We start from the raw sequence: 16,661 nt of genomic DNA, 5'->3' as shown, positions 1-16,661 counted from the left end.
AGGGCGCCCCCGAGCGGGTGGGACCCTGGGAGCCGCCCGAGGCGAGCGCGGCCCCGGATCGGGGGCGGCGGGGAGGGAGGGGGCGCCGCGCCCCTCCCCTCCTTCCAGGAAAGGGCACCGAGCTGCTATCGATCCGGCGCTCACCGGTGACTAATGTGATGCTCGTAAACAAGGCGCGGGCCGGGCACCCGGGAACCACCCAGGCGCAAACCCGCCGCGGCGGGGCGGGCGCGCGCCCACCCCGAGTTTGGGCGCCAGATCCGCTCGCCCAAGCGTGCGTGTGGGTGGGAGGGGGTTACGAGAGGGCGGCCAAGCTCATTGCCCCTTCTTGCCCCCGCGAGTGGAGCGGCAGCAGGGCGACGCGGGACCCGAGGGAAGGGTGCTGCAGCCCCCCTCGCCGGCGCCCGGCCCCCGGCTCGGCGGTCTCGGCCCTTGATCTCCGCCGGCCCCCCGCCCCCTGCAGTGTCCCCTCCCCCGGTCTCCTCCCCGGCGGAAGCTGCGAGCCCAATTAATTGAGTCAAAGGCGGGAGGGAAGGGCCCTCCGCGCGGCGGCCGGCCCCCGCCCCTCGTGCGCGCCCCTTTTCCCGCCCTGGGTGGCATCTCCTCCGCCGGCATCCACAACGAGCCTCTGATTAATGAGGCCGGGGCCGGCCCCCACCCCACCCGGGCCCTGGCCTCCGCGGGAGGGGGAGGGGACGGCGGGAAACGCAGCCCGGGGAGAAAGGGGGGCGGGGCAGGGGCGCGCGGCCCGCCCCCCCGCGGCCCGCGCCCATTGGCCGCGCCGGCCGTCCGTCGGGGGGCGCGGCGCCAATGCGGGCGGCGGGGCGGGGCGGCCGCGCCGTGTGTGCCTGCGTCACGCCGAGTCACATGTTGTTTTGCTCTTAGTTCAGTCACTCGGTGCGCGATGTGTTACTCGCTGTGCGGCGGGGACCGCGACGATCCCGGGTCGCCGTTGGCAGCGGCGGCGGCGGCGGCAGCAGCAGCAGCAGCAGCAGCCCGGGTGGCGGCGCGGACCCCGAGTGCCCGGGCGCACCCCGGCACCCCGGAGCGCGGCGCGGCGGCGGGACCGGTGCGGCCGCGCGCGCCTTAAGCTCGGCCCCGCGGCTCGGGGACCCCGACTCCCGGCCCAGCCAGCGAGTCCCCAGGCGCCGCCCGAGAGCCCGGGAGGCAAGCGGCCGCGGGGAGCCGGGCCAGGGGGCGGCCACCGCCCGCGCCGGGCATCCTCTGGGGCCCGGGAGCGCGGAGGGCGCTGCGCCACCGCGCGGTGCCGGCCCCCGCGGGCCTCCCCCGACCTTCCCCACCTCCTGGGCCCGAGGGACGCGGGCTCGGGCGGGCGAGCAGGGGGTAGGGTGGGGGGGCGGGGAGGGAGCCGCCCCCGCCCGCGCCCCCTCCGCTGTCCCGCGGCTCCTCCACCGCGGGCCGGGCGGCGCGGCCTGAGACGCCGGCGATGGCGAGCCCGCCGCTGCACGGGCCCCCCGGGCCGGCGGGTGGCGACGGCCCCAACCTCAACAACAACAACAACAACAACAACCACAGCGTGCGCAAGTGCGGCTACCTGCGCAAGCAGAAGCACGGCCACAAGCGCTTCTTCGTGCTGCGCGGGCCCGGCGACGAGGCGGCGGCGGCGGGCGGGGGGCCGGCGCCGCAGCCGCCGCGGCTCGAGTACTACGAGAGCGAGAAGAAGTGGCGGAGCAAGGCGGGCGCCCCGAAGCGGGTCATCGCGCTCGACTGCTGCCTGAACATCAACAAGCGCGCCGACGCCAAGCACAAGTACCTGATCGCGCTCTATACCAAGGACGAGTACTTCGCCGTGGCGGCCGAGAACGAGCAGGAGCAGGAGGGCTGGTACCGCGCGCTCACCGACCTGGTCAGCGAGGGCCGCGCGGGCGCCGGCGACGCGCCCCCCGCCGCCGCCGCCACCGCCGCGTCCTGCAGCGCCTCCCTGCCCGGCGCCCTGGGCGGCTCGGCCGGCGCCGCCGCGGCCGATGACAGCTACGGGCTGGTGGCGCCCGCCTCGGCCGCCTACCGCGAGGTGTGGCAGGTGAACCTGAAGCCCAAGGGCCTGGGCCAGAGCAGGAACCTGACGGGCGTGTACCGCCTGTGCCTGTCGGCGCGCACCATCGGCTTTGTGAAACTTAACTGTGAGCAGCCGTCGGTGACGCTACAGCTCATGAACATTCGCCGCTGCGGCCACTCGGACAGCTTCTTCTTCATCGAGGTGGGCCGGTCGGCCGTCACGGGCCCAGGTGAGCTGTGGATGCAGGCCGACGACTCGGTGGTGGCGCAGAACATCCACGAGACCATCCTGGAGGCCATGAAGGCGCTCAAGGAGCTCTTCGAGTTCCGGCCGCGCAGCAAGAGCCAGTCGTCGGGCTCGTCCTCCACACACCCCATCAGCGTCCCTGGCGCGCGCCGCCACCACCACCTGGTCAACCTGCCCCCCAGCCAGACGGGCCTGGTGCGCCGCTCGCGCACCGACAGCCTGGCCGCCACCCCGCCGGCAGCCAAGTGCAGCTCGTGCCGGGTGCGCACGGCCAGCGAGGGCGACGGCGGCGCGGCGGCGGCGGGGCCCGGGGCGGCGGGCGGCAGGCCCGTGTCGGTGGCCGGGAGTCCCCTGAGCCCCGGGCCGGTGCGAACGCCCCTGAGCCGCTCACACACCCTAAGCGGCGGCGGCGGCGGCTGCGGCGGCCGCGCGGGCAAGGTGGCGCTGGCGCCGGCAGGGGGCGCCCTGCAACACAGCCGCTCCATGTCCATGCCCGTGGCGCACTCGCCCCCAGCAGCCACCAGCCCTAGCAGTCTGTCGTCCAGCAGCGGGCACGGCTCCGGCTCCTACCCGCCGCCTCCGGGCCCACACCCGCACCTGCAGCACCCCCTGCACCAGCCCGCGAGCCAGCGGCCCTCCAGCGGCAGCGCCTCGGCCTCGGGGTCCCCCAGCGACCCCGGCTTCATGTCTCTGGACGAGTACGGCTCCAGCCCTGGGGACCTGAGAGCCTTCTGCAGCCACCGGAGCAACACGCCGGAGTCCATTGCCGAGACGCCCCCGGCCCGGGACGGCAGCGGGGGCGAGCTGTACGGGTACATGACCATGGACCGGCCCCTGAGCCACTGTGGCCGCCCCTACCGCAGAGTCTCCGGGGACGGGGCCCAGGACGTGGACAGAGGCCTGAGGAAGCGGACGTACTCCCTGACCACACCTGCCCGGCAGCGGCCCGTGCCCCAGCCCTCCTCTGCGTCCCTGGACGAATACACCCTGATGCGGGTCTCCTTCTCTGGCAGCTCCGGCCGCCTCTGCCCGTCCTGCCCCGCCTCGTCTCCCAAAGCGGCCTACCACCCCTACCCCGAGGACTACGGGGACGTCGAGATCGGCTCCCACAGGAGCTCCAGCAGTAACCTGGGCACGGACGACGGCTACATGCCCATGACCCCTGGCGCGGCCCTCACGGGGGGTGGCAGTGGCAGCTGTAGGAGTGACGACTACATGCCTATGAGCCCCACCAGCGTGTCCGCCCCAAAGCAGATCCTGCAGCCTCGGGCTGCCGCTGCGGCCTTGCCCCCCGCGGGAGCGCCGGTGTCCACGCCTGCGGCCGGCAGGGCCTTCCCGGCCAGCGGGGGCAGCTACAAGGCGAGCTCCCCGGCGGAGAGCTCCCCCGAGGACAGCGGTTACATGCGTATGTGGTGTGGCTCCAAGCTGTCCATGGAGAACGCAGACAGCAAGCTGCTGCCCAACGGGGACTACCTCAACATGTCCCCCAGCGACGCGGGCGCCTCGGGGACCCCTCCCGACTTCTTCTCGGCCGCCTTGCATGGCAGCGGGGAGACGCTCAGGGGAGTGCCCGGCTATTGCCACAGCTCCCTGCCCCGCTCCTACAAGGCTCCCTACACCTGCAACGGGGACAACAACGACCAGTATGTGCTCATGAGCTCTCCGGTGGGGCGCATCCTGGAAGAGGAGAGGCTGGAGCCGCCGGCCAGCCCGGGGACCGCGACATCCAGCGGCTGCGGCGGTGGCGACCACGCCCAGCCTCCTCACCCAGCAGTGCCTTCGCCTGGCAGGCCAGGTGGCAGCGTTGGCGGCCGCCCAGAGGGCTTCCTGAACCAGCGCTGCCGGGCTGTGCGGCCCACGCGCCTGTCCCTGGAGGGGCTTCAGACCCTGCCCAGCATGCACGAGTACCCGCTGCCGCCCGAGCCCAAGAGCCCTGGCGAGTACATCAACATTGACTTCGGCGACGCGGGAGCTCGCCTGTCACCTCCCGCGCCCCCGCTGCTGGCCTCGGCCGCCTCGTCGTCCTCGCTGCTGTCCGCCAGCAGCCCGGCCTCCTCCCTGGGCTCGGGCACCCCGGGCACTAGCGGCGACAGCCGACAGCGCTCCCCGCTGTCCGACTACATGAACCTCGACTTCAGCTCGCCCAAGTCACCCAAGCCGGGCCCCCAGGGCGGGGACCCCGTGGGCTCGCTGGACGCCCTCCTGTCCCCCGAGGCCTCCTCCCCCTACCCGCCGCTGCCCCCGCGCCCTGTGGCGCCCGCCTCTGCCCTGCAGCCGCAGCCGCTGCCGCCGCCCCCTCCAGGCGAGCTGTACCGCCTGCCCCCCGCCCCCGCCGCCCAGGGCCCCAGCGCTGCCTCCTCGTCGTCCTCGGAGACTGGGGACAATGGTGACTACACCGAGATGGCCTTCGGCGTGGCTGCCACCCCGCCGCAACCCATCGCCGCCCCCCCGAAGCCGGAAGGTGCCCGCGTGACCAGCCCCACGTCCGGCGTCAAGAGGCTGAGTCTCAGGGATCAAGTGTCGGGAGTGGAGGCCTTCCTGCAGGCCAGCCAGCCCCCGGACCCGCACCGGGGGGCCAAGGTCATCCGCGCAGACCCGCAGGGGGGCCGCCGCCGCCACAGCTCCGAGACCTTCTCCTCGACCACCACTGTGACCCCCGTGTCCCCGTCCTTCGCCCACAACCCGAAGCGCCACAACTCGGCCTCCGTGGAAAACGTCTCTCTCAGGAAAAGCAGCGAAGGGGCCGGCGGCGGCGGCCTGGCTGGGGGCGACGAGCGCCCCACGTCCCCCCGCCAGCTGCAGCCACCGCCCCCCCAGCAGGGGCGGCCGTGGCTACCGAGTCAGCTGGGGGGCTTGGTCGGGTGCCCCGGGGGCAGCGGCTCTCCGATGCGCAGGGAGACCTCTGCCGGCTTCCAGAACGGCCTCAACTACATCGCCATCGACGTGAGGGACGAACCTGGGCTGTCGCCCGGCCCGCAGCAGCTTCCGCATCCGCAGCCGGGAGACAAGAGCGCCTGGGGCCGGACCCGTAGCCTGGGGGGTCTCCTCAGCGCGGTGGGGGGCAGCAGCACCGGTGGGGTGTGCGGGGGGGCCGGCCCTGGCGCCCTGCCCTCTGCCAACACCTATGCCAGCATTGACTTCCTGTCGCATCACCTGAAGGAGGCCACCATTGTGAAAGGTGAGGCCCTTGGAATCTTGCGGAGGGTCGGCGGGAGGCAGGGTGGGATGGCCCGGGAGAGGGCCGCTCTGGCTTCACCACCATCCGCTCCTTTGGTACCTGGACACAAGCGCCAAAATACTGGACGAGCCGCCTTGTTTTGCTTTCCTCTTGGCTCCCCCGGCTTCCTTCTTCGCCAAACAGCCGCAGAGGCCCAGTGGTCTTTGAGTTGAATGTGCAGCTTCGCACCCAGGAGGCTGGGATTCAGTTGTTTGGGCCCCGCCCCCTTGTTCTTTTCCCACCGCCTCTCTCCTCCTCCTTCACAGGGCAGGGCCAGTCCCGCCCCCCCTCCCCGATTTAGCCCCCCCCCCCCCCCCCCCAGAGTGCCCGCTGGTGGTTCTTGCCCTGGAGTCCTGACTGCTCCCTCACCTTTCTCTTTGTTTTCCTGAAACCAGGTCCCCCCTGATTTCTGCTGAGCCTCAGAGTTTACAAAAACAAGTCTGAAAGTCATTTGGAAAATGAGCATCCATTTTGGTGGCTGCAACAGGGAACAGTTAGTTAACTGTTTCAGTTTTGCAAGTAAACTGCAGGGCTTTTCCTTAAGGGAGACTCTCTTTCTCCTGAGGGTCTGCAACGGTGACAGTGTTTAAATACCACACCAAGGCAGTGGTTCTCAAACTTGAGCCTGCCCGGGAGTCACCTGGTCTGTGTTTGCTAGAAACCTGGAGGGCTGGGCCGTGTCAAGCCCCAGAGATTCTGATGCAGCAGGTCTAGGGTGTGGCTTAGAATGTGCATTTTTAAGAAATTCCCAGGCTATGCGGATGCTGTTGGGGGGATGCTGTATGTGTGTGTGTGGGGGGGGGGGCATCCTCTGAGAACTGTGTCCTGTGTTCGACTCACCTGAGGAGGTTCAAGGAATGGGCCTCACCCAGGGCGCACTCAAGCAAAGCACCCAGTGGGCAGAGCCCAGGCACCAGTTCTCAGAGTTTGCCCAGAGGATGTTACCGTGCAGTCGGGCTTCAGAATCAGTGCTTTAGAGAAAACGGGCGGGAGACAACAGCACTGGTGTTTTCAAGTCCGAGAGCCTGGTGTCCCGTGGTGTTGTTCACAGTCCATTAAATATCCATGAGGAGAGAGCGGTGTGTTTGCTCTGCCGCTGGTGGTGTAGACTGGGCTGGGGGCAGAGGGGGTGAATGTTCAATTCACAAGTTTCTAGTTATGGATCTTTCTGCGGGGCGGGGAGGTTGCTGCTAGGAAGGTGGAAGCTGTGTGGGAACCCGAAAGCCGTGAGAGTGGTGTTAGGTGGATGTTGGCCGAAGGTCAGCAGTCTGCAGCGGATCCAGGGTGATGGTCGAGGTGGCTTGGGAATCCGCACACCTTTTGTCGGTAAAGTACACAGACCGGCCGAATGCTAAGTCCGCCATAAGGCTTGTAACATGCCTGGGACCTGTAGTCCGTGGGATTTAACAGCACGGCTATGGAGTAAACAGCCTGTTCTAATATAAAAGGAAGAGCTCTTTACTTTTTTGTTAAAACCATAGAATGAAAGGTGGAAAGAGTCCTAGAGAATTGTCAGGAATATGGTGCTTGAGCGTGGAATTAAATCAGTTGGAACTTGTCAGACTGTGCCCCGTCAACGACGACTCTCAACTAAAGGTCACTTTGTTCGCAGTTCAGTTAGGCGGTCCAGGTACTTCTGAAAAATTGCTACTGTGCCCTGAAGTTGGAGGACGAGTAAAGTCTAGGACCCAGACCATAGAAACACACCAGCGTGACCGGAATTGAGTGGAAAAAAGAGACAAACACACAAAAGTTATTGTCGTGTGCCCAAATGGGTCTATGCCTTAGTGAACACGAAAGCACACTTTGCTGAAATCTGATTCTCATCAGAGAAGCAAAGCAGCCTGAGAACCTAACACCTAAACCTAAGCTTTGGGTGAAGTAGGCGGCCAAAACCCGGCCTGGAGTCGGAGGGCCCCGGAGCGGGCTTCTGCAGAAGCAGGAGTGAGCAGGGGGTTTGTGTCTGCAAGCCGAAAAGGGTTCAAGGCCTTTCTGATAAAGGAGATACATTCAGAAACGTGATTCATGTATGATATAATGCCCTTTCCAGACTCGGGATCATTTTAAGCTGCGGGAGATAAGTCGAGCCAGAGACCTGATTTTAGCTGCTTCTGTGTTCCCACCAGTATAAAATTCCTTTCAACCTATAGGATTCAGGACTGAAGCCGGAACCGCAGTTCAGATGCCCCGGAGTGGCTGAGCAAAGATGAGATCCGATTTGGTTGCTGGTTTTCCAGAGTCTCTGTGAGCACTGTGGTCAACACCCTTTTAAGAAGGAAAAGGACTATTTTTAAGCAAAATCGAGAGCTGCAGTTGACCCATTGTGCCAAAACCGGTCTGTGAGGAGCACCCCATGATAAATGGATTTCTAGTAAGCTCCTTTGACACAGAGAACAGGAGGCTAGGAAAGACAAGGATGTGGGCTTAATTCACGTGGAACCTGAACTGTGGTCTGCAGAGCCAGGAGGGAAACGTTTAGAAACTCCAGATGAACGTCCACTGTTATTTAACTCACGTGTGGCTGTAGAAATTTTGTGCATGGTGCTCATAAATACGAAGTTCATGGGAGATAAGCGTCCTTTGGGAGAATGATTTATAGCAGGAGGACTTGGAAAGCATTTCTTTGAAGATGAAGTGGGAAAAGAGCTCCCGGGTCATCGCATGAGCTGGCCGGGCTCTGGGAAGTGGTGTGTGTGTCCCTGCCGAGTTCCTGGAGCTCCACACGGAGACACGTCGTTAATTATGCCAGAGCAGAATAGTCTGGGGTCATTTGCATAGGGGTTGGCATTTGCATGAGTGGTAACAAAGACGTAAGGTTCCTGTAGCCAGCCTTTGGTAGTTGTTTACCATAGAATTGGGGATGGGGGATTATAGTGCTAGAACCAAAGACACAGTTAATGCACCCTCGGGGTGTGTGTGTGTGTGTGTGTGTGTGTGTGCATGTGTGCATGTTCTGCATTAACACACGATAATAGCATGTATAATACAATCGTTGTGTATTGATCCAGAGCAAGTAAAAACTGAACTCTAAATTCTGCGTCTCACTAAGGGAGCAAGGGAGGGTACTTACCGTGTGTTTTGTGTGTGTATGTGCAGGAAAGTCTAACCAATCTGTCAGAGTGTTGTTGTTTGGGACCTGGAAATGTAATACTGAATCTATGCTTTAAAACAGCATGTAAAAATTCATTTTATACATTTTTGTGCTATGATGATAGATTGGTGTGTATTATGAAAGGTGCTGTCTTAGTGTTCCTCTTTAGCGGGATTTTTATTCTAAAATTGGTTTTTGTGTACGAGTAAGGCAGATTAGACAAGAATGACCACTGAAAGCATCTGCCGTTTAAATTTTGTTTGATATAAGGACCATATATTCATGTCCTAGGGTCAGAGAAGTTGGGGGTAAGAGGAAGGTTTCCAAAGGTACAGTACAGTCCCAATTTATGTTTAAAAAGATTGCCTGTTGAAGTCTTAAAACAAAGAACTTGAATATTTTTAGCACTCCAGTGAGATTGCTTGACCACATGCCCTTTATTTTTCTGTCGGGCGTGCTTTCCCTGCTTCGGTCGGCCAGCTCTTGTCGAAATAAGATAATAAGGAGCACCGCTCCTGCCCTGTTCCCGGGAACAGACAGCCAAGGTGCTTATGAAAACACACAGGCTTTCGTGAATGAAAGTCACGTGACTTGTTCTATTTCCTTTATTGAAAGAGAAACCTTTACGAAAATAGTACTTCGTAGAAGGAAGCATAGTATGTGGAACATTAAACCAGGAATCAGGAAACCAGGTTTCTGGTTGCTGATCTTAATGAGTCATTGTGTGACAGAGGGAAACCATTTAATCCCTGGTTCTCACTTTCTCTGTCTGTAAAATGGGGCAATTATAGCCCTCTCCCTCCTGTGTCCTTGGCCCCCGGGAGGTCCAGGAGATCATAAAAATCAGGAACAGTTAAAATGCTCTTCCAAAGGATCGTGCTGGTAAATCCAATGATGTTGTTGGTACTACCTTGAAACCGTGAGTGTTTATAGGAAACTCACTTTTGTCAATGAGTGTTCTTAAAAAAACAACAACAAACAACAACTCCTAGTCCCCTGAAAATGGAGCAAATACCTTTTTAAGAATTGCATGCCTTTTCTGCTTGACTGCCGCTTCCACTCCAGTCTCCAAGAACCACGTTTTCGCCCTCTTTATTTAACTTGAGATTTTGTTCGCAGATAATTATCAATTGCAATGGAGTGGCGTTTTAAATTACATCGCAGAATAACAACTGAGGAAAATAGCATCCTCCTGCTGAAACTCCATGAAGACCGTACTTTTGATTACCTTCTTTCTGTGACTTGTTTACATACCAAGACATACTGTCACCATGAAAATTGAGAACTAGAATGAACCTACAGTGTTTTAATTGATAGTGTGGGCTCTTCGTGCGGGATGTATCAAAAGAAAACACAGAACCCGTCAACTTGCAGCTGCTGAATCCAGTGCTGGGCCTGGGGCTTCAGTTTTCCGGTTGATTCGGTTAGGGTGGCCACTGCTGTGTGCTTTGGATTCGTTTGGTCGTCAGACACCGTAGGAACACCTCCACTGTTTGATTCGTTTACTCTTCTGCGGGCCCGTGCCTCCTGAAGAGGAATTTTAATAGAGAACTAACGTGCTGTTTTCTTTAGAGTTCTCTGTATCAAGTGAATCTGTGTCTCTTTTTCTGAAGAGGAGAACTTCAGCAGTTTTAGTCACAGCATGGGCAAAGTGGGCTTTCTGTTAAGAATTCCCACTAATGCATTTTCTGTAGAAGGGTAGCTCCAGGAGCTAGTTAACTAGGGTATCAGATTTGGCAAGTGGAGAGGGTTTTGTTGTTGTTGTTGTTTTGGTTTTGGGGGTAGCGCAGAATCCAGTCGTCCTGTCTCACCTCAGAAACTTAAGGGAAAATGCAACTTTACTCTTTCATCTGCCGTGCCAAGTAGAGTGGGGGAAAAACTCAGAGGGAAATAGCACGGGCCCCCGAAGCCAGCTCTTGAGCAAGTCCACGAATAATAGGGGAATTCTCTGTAGATTTTCTCTCCTGCAGACATGAATAGAATGCATATTTCTGGACAAACTGAGCAAGGCGTTGTCACGTTGGCATTTTAATGAGCAAATGAAAACAAAGTGTTCTGAACCTCTAAAGTGATCAGTTACAAACAAGCATGTTTATTGATCAGGTGGTGGGTTTCGTGAAAACAGCACCAGCCTCATCTAAAGGGGGAGGCGCGGTGTTTGTTTTATTCACCCGAATGCGTCCTTCAAGATTGCAGTGTTCTTGGTTTGGTTTGGTTTGGTTTTGTTAGTAATTGTTGAAGGTAGATCGGTGGAGACCGGGTTCAGTGGTGGGTTCTCTTCTGACAACCGTTGAAGGGAAATGCTTCAGTCGGTAATTGCTAGTGACGATTCGAGTTGTTTCTAGAGAGCCCCAGAGACGTGTGTGTTGACTGCACTGAAACGAGAGGCTCAGAGGGAAGTTTGAGGAGAAGCAGCTGAACTGCATGTTGTACGCTGGCATCTCGCTCCGTGAGTGTGGATGACACAGGACCCTTCTGTGCGCGGTGCTTTCGCTGCTTGACTGAATTCATCGCATGCGCATGCTGAGATGGAATTGGGCTAAAATTTCAAGGCTGCGTGTTTACCAGAGATAAAATACAGTCCGGTCAGCGGTTCCGATTTCTTGGACTAGAAAATTATAAAATTGGCACGAGGTTGCTTTTACGTGCGCAGGGACATTGTGAAACTTGACGGCGTAAATGTGCCTTCAGATGTGGCCCTGTTTTCTTGTGCCGCACGTGATATTCGTGCCCACAGACAAGATTTAAAAAACACTCCTTCCTTACTGTGTTTTTGCTGAAATTTGCAATATCTGGTCAGATACTGTGGTACATCATATACTTTCAAGATAAATGACCACATGTGTAGCACTTTGTAAATACTCGTGGGTTTCTTAGTATTGATTGTAAGGAGTATCAAATTTTCCAGAAGTAAATATTGGGGGGGGGGGTCCATTTCTAATGTAGTCATGTTCCAAGAGGCTTGGCGTGAATTTTTTTTTTAATTGAGATTCAGCTACTGAATAGTGACGTGTACTCTAATCGTGTTAAAACTTTATAACCTGAAGTATAATTATAATCTTACTGCTGCTTTGATCCATCCATATGGTAGTGGTATAAACGCTTGAGTGGATTGTTAGAGTCTAGTATTAAATTTCAGTGTTTTCAATGGCTAAAAAGGGATTATGGCAGATTCCGTTATATTATGTGATTTTAATTGTTACCTTAGGTTCCATGTTTAGCTGACGATGATTTATGCTTTTACATGGTATTAACGCATAATCTTTAATACTTATGAACGTGATACCAAGCTCCCTCCATGCAGATTTAAAAGGAGTTACTTAAATCAGATCATCTTTTGGCTCCAAACTGCGTGTAACAATACCAAAACTGATGGACAATGAATGAATTTGAAAGAGGCAGCTGGGGTTGGAGATGCTGAATTGAAAATGTATCCGTTGTCGTGATCAATACCAAAAGATTAATGCGTGCCCCATCCCCTTTTAGGTCAAAAGAATTGTGTAAAATCCAGAAAGTGTTTTTCTTTGCTTCATAGCGTGGAGACATTTTCTTACCTATGTTACCACATGGTATTTCATAATCTGGTGACGTGGGCTGGGCCACTTCTTGGGAATGCGGAATCTGCAGCTTCGAGAGGCCGGGGGACTCACCCAAAGGTTCCCTGAGCCACAAGGTGAACTGGGGAAGGGTTCTGATGGACCAGCATTGTCTTGCGTTCTGCCTGGGAGCACCTGATCCCCAGCCAGTGCTGTTTACATGAGATCAGGTTGTCTCCAAGTCCTACACCCCCGGCTGTGCTTTGGAAGCTCCCAGCAATCGTTACATTCCGGTTTTTATGTAGACCAGCCTCAGCGCAACTTTCAAGGTAACATTTTGTTTTTGATTTCACTTGGGTGACAGTTACTTAATTTCTCTCTTCTTTCCTCGGGGCATTTATCCATCTGGAGTACAATGCTGGCAGTCAGGCAGGAAGGGCATGGAAGGAAAGCCCCCTAATTGTTTTAAACCAGTTTTAACACCTGGCGGTGAGAAGCGCTTAGAATTGGATAGGACTTTGACGGCTGTCATTGTGTCTGTGGATTCTCGAGTTGTTGCCGGTCGTTGGCCGCTCTTCTGTTCTGGGGGTTTCCAGTCTCCCTTCCTCGTCGTCTGCACCCACAAGACTCCTGTTCCTCTAGCTGATTTCATTTCAGCAAAGCCAACTGTGGATTATGCTTGATAAGATCCCGCCCCGCCCTGCCCTCCAACCAAATATGTTAAAAGTCTTTCCACGCTGTGTGGACACAATCAGAAGAGAATACAAGGATGCTTTGAGTGAGGGAGAAGGGCTGGGAACCATGAGTATCCTGTAACTCCCTTAAGGTTGTGAGCACAGAGGCCGAGGGAGGTCAGACGTCTTCTCCAAGGTCACCATTTAATTGGTTGGTAGAAATGTGTGTAAATATTATCAAGAAAGAACAGAGTATGCTCTGTGTCTGTGGTCCTTTGTGTGCTGATGAATAACTTTCTCCCAAGATACATCCCATTCCCTTCAGAACAACCCAGCCTCTATGGAAGTGGTATTCTGTCTTTTTTACTTTAGGACGTCTTAGTAAACTGCTTCATACACAGCCTAACGGGTCCACAGGCAGACAGAGAGACAGGCTGAGGCACCTAAATAAGGAAGTGTGGTGGAAATTAGGGAAACACCGCGGCTCACGGCCATGTGGGCAGTGTTTACTGGTGAGGTAGAAGGAGCGAAGGTTTGGCAAACATTCAAGATCATGTGCTTGCTTGTTAAAAAAAAGAAAGCAAGAAAAGAGAAGAAGAAAATTCTTGGGGTGATTCAAATGGAAAAGCCTCTATTATCTGGGAAAATGTAAGTTGCTCTTTGTGTTTGGTCCCGCCTGGCCCCGCGGATCCTGTCACCGCTTGAGATGTCTTTGTGATGTATTTATTCTAGAAGTGAAATATCATGTACTCCTCATCGTGAACGAGTCCATTAGTGGTTTTCTGAGAAACGGGCCATGAACCTACTTGATGAGTGTGGTTGAAAACTAACTGGTGTAGAATTTGCCTAAGGACGGACACGTTAGCCCATCGGGTGTTGCGAGGTGGTCGGTAATCTTCCGGGGACTGGATACTTCCACCAGTGCCCATCTTGTTTTTCTCAGAAAAAAAAAAAAAAAAAAAAAAACATGTAACTGGATTTTTATAGGAGGAGAAAGGGTTCTTCTGCCTTCCTCACGAGGCGACGGTAACCCCGCTTTCAAAGGGTGTAAAGGGAAGGTGTAGACAGACAAAAATTCGTAAGCTGTGCGTGTTTTTTAAAAAAATGTCATCGGGATCCGCGGGCTTGTGCTCTAGCGGGTGACTCAGGGTTTTGTTGACGTGAGCCGTCAGTCTCTCCGGCATCCTCGGCATCCTCGGAGAGACGACTTCCTTCCTAGCAGATGGCAGCCCCGGGGCCACGCGCCTGCCACTGTGAGCGGCGTGTGCATCCGTACTCCACCCGGCCTCGCGGGATCCGGGGCCACCTGCTGCCCCGGGGTCGGCCAGACCGGGAGACGCTGCTTCCTTCCATGCCGGGTTCGGGGGGGGGGGGGGGGGGGGCTGGGGTCAGAGCGCCCGGTGTCCGGCTTCTGGCCCTGCGGAGCGCTTCCGGGGTCGAATGATTAGAGCTGGGAAGCAAGATCCTGATGTTCCGATGTTGCTTGTAGGGAGTCCTGGTGAAGGAAGCCAGCGGTCTTTCCCCGGGGGCCGGGTTTGGATCCCTTCCTCAGCGCAGCCTGCCCGGTGCAGGTGGAGGGAAGCCACCCAAAGCAGGGACGACTGTCAGTGGCCCAGGCCTGCCGTGGAGGCCATGCCCACGCGCCCCGGGTGAAGGGTGAAGGGTGGGCGCACGAGTGGGGGGAGATTGTGACGTGGGGGAGAGGTTTTGGAAATAGGCCAGGATGTTCTTACTCAGTCTGAAAACTCTGCAAATCATGCTTTAGAAACTCTGAGCAATAAACGGGATTAAACAAGGCAGGGATTAGCGGGCGCACGGCACGTTGATTTTGTGCGAAGAAAATGCGTGGAGGAACCGGGGCTTGGGGAAACCGACAGCGTTCTGGAGCTCCTGTGCTCCTGAGAGGACAGAAATTGCTAGAAAGGGAGAGTCCGGTGGTCAGTTTCTTACACTACAGCCTGGATGCTTTTTTTTTTAATTAAAAAATTTTTTTAAATGTTTATACTTGAGAGGGAGAGAGAGAGGGGGAGAGAGAGAGAGAGTGTGAGCAGGGGAGGGGCAGAGAGAAAGAGAGAGAGGGAGACATAGGCTCCTAGCTCTGAGCTGCCAGCACAGAGCCTGACGTGGGGCTCGAACTCACGAACCATGAGATCATGACCTGAGCTGAAGTCAGACGCTCAACCGACTGAGCCTCCCAGTATTTTTTTAATGTTTAATTATTTTTGAGAGAGAGAGAGAGAGAGAGAGCGAGAGCGTGCGAGCACGAGTGGGGGAAGGGCAGAGAGAGAGGGAGACACAGAATCTGAAGCAGGCTCCAGGCTCTGAGCTGTCAGCACAGAGGCCAACGTGGGGCTCGAACTCATGAACCCTGAGATCATGACCTGAGCCAAAGTTGGACGCTTAACCAACAGAGCCTCCCAGGTGCCCGTGGATGCATTTTTTAAAAGATAAATTACTCAGGTGATTTGTGGCAATGTGTGCTTCTGTTTTGTTTTTATACGACAGTAGGGTTTTCATAAGTTGTTTTCTGGCATAAAAGTGACCTAAAATAGCACTTTGCGATGCAAATGAAACAGAAAACAAATCCGTTAGCTACTCATACTCTCTGCCAGTTAGATTTACGAATGATGAACACTTTTCCGAAGCTCGTTTCATTAGTTGGCTCAGTCAACTTCTAATGCACGTACAGTTCAGTTGCAAACCTTTAGATATAATTTTGCTATTACTTGCAAAACTGAGAATTCAATATTTCTTCCCCCTGTAGGATTATAGGGGAATGTTAGTTTACACTCAGCATCAGAAAACTAACTTCAGCTGGGTCAGTAAAAAAGTTAAAACTTGAATAACGCATGTTGTGGAAATACTAGATAGGAAAGCCTGACAACGTTACAAACATTAATGAATCTGAAAACATTCTTCGGAGTTTTACCTACTTCGACATTTCTTTCCAAATGAGCATTGTCGTTGAAAGTTTATGCAGGTTCCAAATGTAATGACGTTTTGGTATGGAGGGTCGTATCAGAATTTTAAAGATACAGTAGAACTGATTCACCTTAATTCCATTTTACTTCTTATCACTATTTGTAGCTTCGCTTATCAGTACGGCCGGTTTATTAGCAGTCTTTGTTCCAAATGAAATAACCACAGCAGTAAAATACCCGAGTTTCTCCAGCTTGAAGGACTTAATTAAGTTCCTAGAATAACTCTGGGTGATACGCACCCAATCTCCACGACTCTGGAGTCTGTCTTCTGTTGCTGGAATGTTCAGAATTTTTCGGGTCTTAAGCCATTTCCTAAGGTTGAAGACGGTTCAGCCAGTCTGACAGAGGTTCCGTGTGTACCAACCCCCCAGCAGCCACAGGGGCCATCTGAACCCCTCACAAAGGCTGTCTCTGGGCGGGAGCGGGGGGGTGTTGTGCCCACCCTTCACAGTGGGGTGGCATTGCTGGAAGATTCTGAAGGAGCCGCTCCAGCGTTGAGTCCCTTCCCCCCCACACTCTTGGGGTACGTCCCATCAGGCACCATTTCTGGATCAGTTTACTTCTCAGAAACTATAGGTTTGGTTTTGCTGGATGCAAAACCCACCCAGCTCCTGGATGCGGCTCTCTAGCCTGCCCTGTAACCGTCCTGGGATTTCTCTTTGTGCCCAGTCTTTGCGTTCAGGGGTAGTCTTCCAGAAACTTCCCAACACGAGGTTATGACCTCCCTTTCCTGTGCCATCTGATTCTTCTTGGCTCACCATCCACTCCTGCTTAACAAAGATGTTGGCTCTTATTTAAAAATGTTTGTTTATTTTGAGAAGGAGAGAGTGAGAGTGGGAGAGGGGCAGAGAGAGAGGGAGAGTGAGAATCCCAAGCAGGCTCCATGCTGCCAGCGCAGA

General features: G+C 56.0%; 1 protein-coding gene across 2 annotated transcripts in view; it reads left to right on the top strand.

The window, feature by feature from the left end:
- The first annotated feature begins 877 nt into the window (after positions 1 to 877).
- The window catches only part of IRS2 (insulin receptor substrate 2), a 32,340-nt gene continuing 16,556 nt past the window's right edge, over positions 878 to 16,661 (top strand). The window contains exon 1 of one of the 2 annotated variants that reach the window (XR_008296518.1): positions 878 to 13,429. Coding sequence is in view for 1 of the 2 variants with exons in the window: in XM_027065216.2 (XP_026921017.1) it covers positions 1,448 to 5,441 (3,994 nt within the window). In the remaining variant the exon portion in view is untranslated. The remainder of the gene's footprint in view (positions 13,430 to 16,661) is intronic. The other variant, XM_027065216.2, reaches the window with a different exon arrangement.

Source organism: Acinonyx jubatus, chromosome A1 (assembly GCF_027475565.1).
Source record: "Acinonyx jubatus isolate Ajub_Pintada_27869175 chromosome A1, VMU_Ajub_asm_v1.0, whole genome shotgun sequence".
Lineage (NCBI taxonomy): Eukaryota > Metazoa > Chordata > Mammalia > Carnivora > Felidae > Acinonyx > Acinonyx jubatus.
Note: the sequence above shows the minus strand (reverse complement) of the source record. Positions and strands in the feature narration are given on the sequence as shown.